Genomic DNA, 2500 nt, shown 5'->3' on the forward strand with positions numbered 1-2500 from the left:
CTTCTGCTTCGTTGGAGACCTCCAAACGGTCTACTGTTCCTGCAAAGAACTCCTTCCCTTCATCATCACCCTACTTCGGGGGAGACCTTCGCTTCTTTACGTCGGCGACTGCCACGCGATCTCAGTCAGATGGGGGTGTATCGCCTAAGAACCATGTGACCAAAATGGAGGTTCTACTGGAGCGAAAGACGTAGCCAAGAGCTCTTTGATCCACCAGAGAGGTCATGCAGGACTTGAAATGAGGCCCATGTATGACAACTACCCTAGTGATGACGCGGGCTTGTTCGTCTCTTTAGTGATGACGACGATTTTAGTGACACATGATCCGCCTCCGGCATCGCTGACCATGAAGTCGTTAGATTATTGAAATTCAGAATAATGACGTGGAGTCTCAGGCGATGAAGACCGAGAACAGCGTCTCAGGGTCAAGAGCCAAACGACTCTTCAACAAGTAGTTAAGTCCGTTAACCATTGCCGCTCTTCGGGGGGTTGGGGGAACAACGTACTACAAGAGGGTCGCAGTTTTGAGGTTCGCTGGTCGGTGGGTTACGTTCCCCGGGTCCTGGGTGAGAAACCCAACCCACCTCCGCCTCCTACTCCCCTCCCTCCCTTCTACCTAACCCACTTCTCTCCCTCCAGTAACCCCCAGTCCCTATCCCCTTCGAAGGATCTTTTTGTTCCTCTGGAGTCCACAAGTCAAACCCACATATACGAGGACGTATTCTCTTTGCAACGATCTAGATGACTTCGTAAACTGCAGCTTGAACCACGTCTGCACGTGAATAATGAACATCTATTTCTCCCAATGTTCAAACAAACCCGAGACAAACAATCTCAGACGCACCTAGACGAACCTGAGCGCCTAAACAAAGAGAAAAAAACAGGGAGAGCAACGATGAACCGGTAAGATTTTCCTTTTTGACAACTCGTCCAACTGTCCAGAGGAAGGAGATCCTTCTTATCTGAAAGCCCGAAGACAGTAGGTCTCCCTCCCTTCCCGGTCCCCTTTTTCCCTTCCCTCATTCCCTCCCGCCCCGGTCCTTATCACGCCGGCCCAGCCCTCCATTCAGTCACCAAGAAATAACACATGAAATAGGAGGAAGAAGGGAAAGAGAACCGGTGCCAAGTGTTTCGTTGAAATCTCCCGATGAGAACAAACGTCTGAGGTGTTCTTCGAGGACGACCCGGTGAGTTCGGTGAGTCATCCTGGAGAAGGACTGGTCTCCTCTGGAAACCACGTTAGTGTCACTCAAGTGCCACTCTACTACAAGCGCGGGTACACAACTGCCTTACACTTATTGTACGATGAGACGACCCTTGTGAGGTGTCAACTTCCGAGACCATCGGATGGAGATTATTCAAGAACTTCTGCAGGAAGTTCCTCGAGATCCTGTGTTGAACACACAGGATCAATATAGCGTATAAAGAGAAATCGATTTTATCTGTACAAAATATTATCTTAAATTTGCATATAGATACAAATACACAAATAGATATACATAAATATTTACATATATATATATAAATACATATATCTATACTTTTTATATCGATATAGTAGATCTATCCTAAATTTACTCGATACTAAATTTAATACCTAGATATTCCTATTTCCTAGGTTATATTATTTTGATCCAACGAAAACGTAGTACCTGCACGGAAACAGAAATTGTCAATCTCTAAACGACGTAGACTCCGCGAATTGTCATGTAGTACTTTAGGGGAAGAAACGACTACCCAACCTTACGGCCCTTGGAAGTTGGGTACTTTTTCCCGTAGATCCCTAGACACGCCATTAGCCGTACGAAGACAACCGGGTGGGGATTACACTACAGTGTCAGTGTGAACCCATAGGACAGTAGTGGCGTCGGCACTCGCGGCCTCTTGTGCAACTGGCGCCCTACTCTTCTTGAGTGGGTGTCTCAAATCCATACCCGTGGGGTCCCTAGTCAGCTCCAGTTGCCCACGCGCTGGTGCGTGGTGGTGGGCAGCTGAAGAGGAAGGGACAACGGAGGAGGAAACTGGAGGCAGTGGAGGAGGAGGAGGAGGAGGAGGGGGAGGAGGAGGAGGAGGAGGGGGAGGAGGAGGAGGAGGAGGAGGCGTAGAAGGTTTAGAAGAAGGAGCAGAAGGAGGAGGGGGAGAAAGTGGAGAAGGAAAAGGATCTGAAGTAGGATCAGAAGGCAGTGGACTTGAAAGAGGTTTAATCTTGCCTGGAATTCTGAGTGACAGGAGCAGCATGGCAGACTCACTCTCCTGGAACGAAGTCGAGGACTACCTGGACGCCCACTCGGAGCAGCTGTGTGACTACGTGGTGCGCAAGGCCGAACTCGCGGTCATCAACAAATGGCTTGTGGCTCACGGTTTCCTGACGGTAATGCACCCGTCACGAAGGTCTTCCGGATCCCTCACGTGCAGCCCTTGTGTCTCGCCTTCGTCGCCCGTCGAAAGGTAAGGAGAACGAGGAAGACTCTCGGGAGGGAGAGGCGAGACTCCATCCAAG

At 49.7% G+C, this 2500-nt stretch overlaps 1 protein-coding gene across 5 annotated transcripts in view; it reads left to right on the top strand.

Moving 5' to 3' along the window:
• The first annotated feature begins 2090 nt into the window (after positions 1-2090).
• Positions 2091-2500, top strand: part of LOC143027629 (dual 3',5'-cyclic-AMP and -GMP phosphodiesterase 11A-like) — a 184854-nt gene continuing 184444 nt past the window's right edge. For all 5 annotated transcript variants that reach the window (XM_076189012.1, XM_076189013.1, XM_076189014.1 and 2 more), the window contains exon 1: positions 2091-2448. In XM_076189012.1, the coding sequence (XP_076045127.1) occupies positions 2237-2448 (212 nt within the window). In that variant the 5' untranslated portion in view covers positions 2091-2236. The remainder of the gene's footprint in view (positions 2449-2500) is intronic.

This window comes from Oratosquilla oratoria, chromosome 8 (assembly GCF_046742065.1).
Source record: "Oratosquilla oratoria isolate Oo_2021 chromosome 8, ASM4674206v1, whole genome shotgun sequence".
Lineage (NCBI taxonomy): Eukaryota > Metazoa > Arthropoda > Malacostraca > Stomatopoda > Squillidae > Oratosquilla > Oratosquilla oratoria.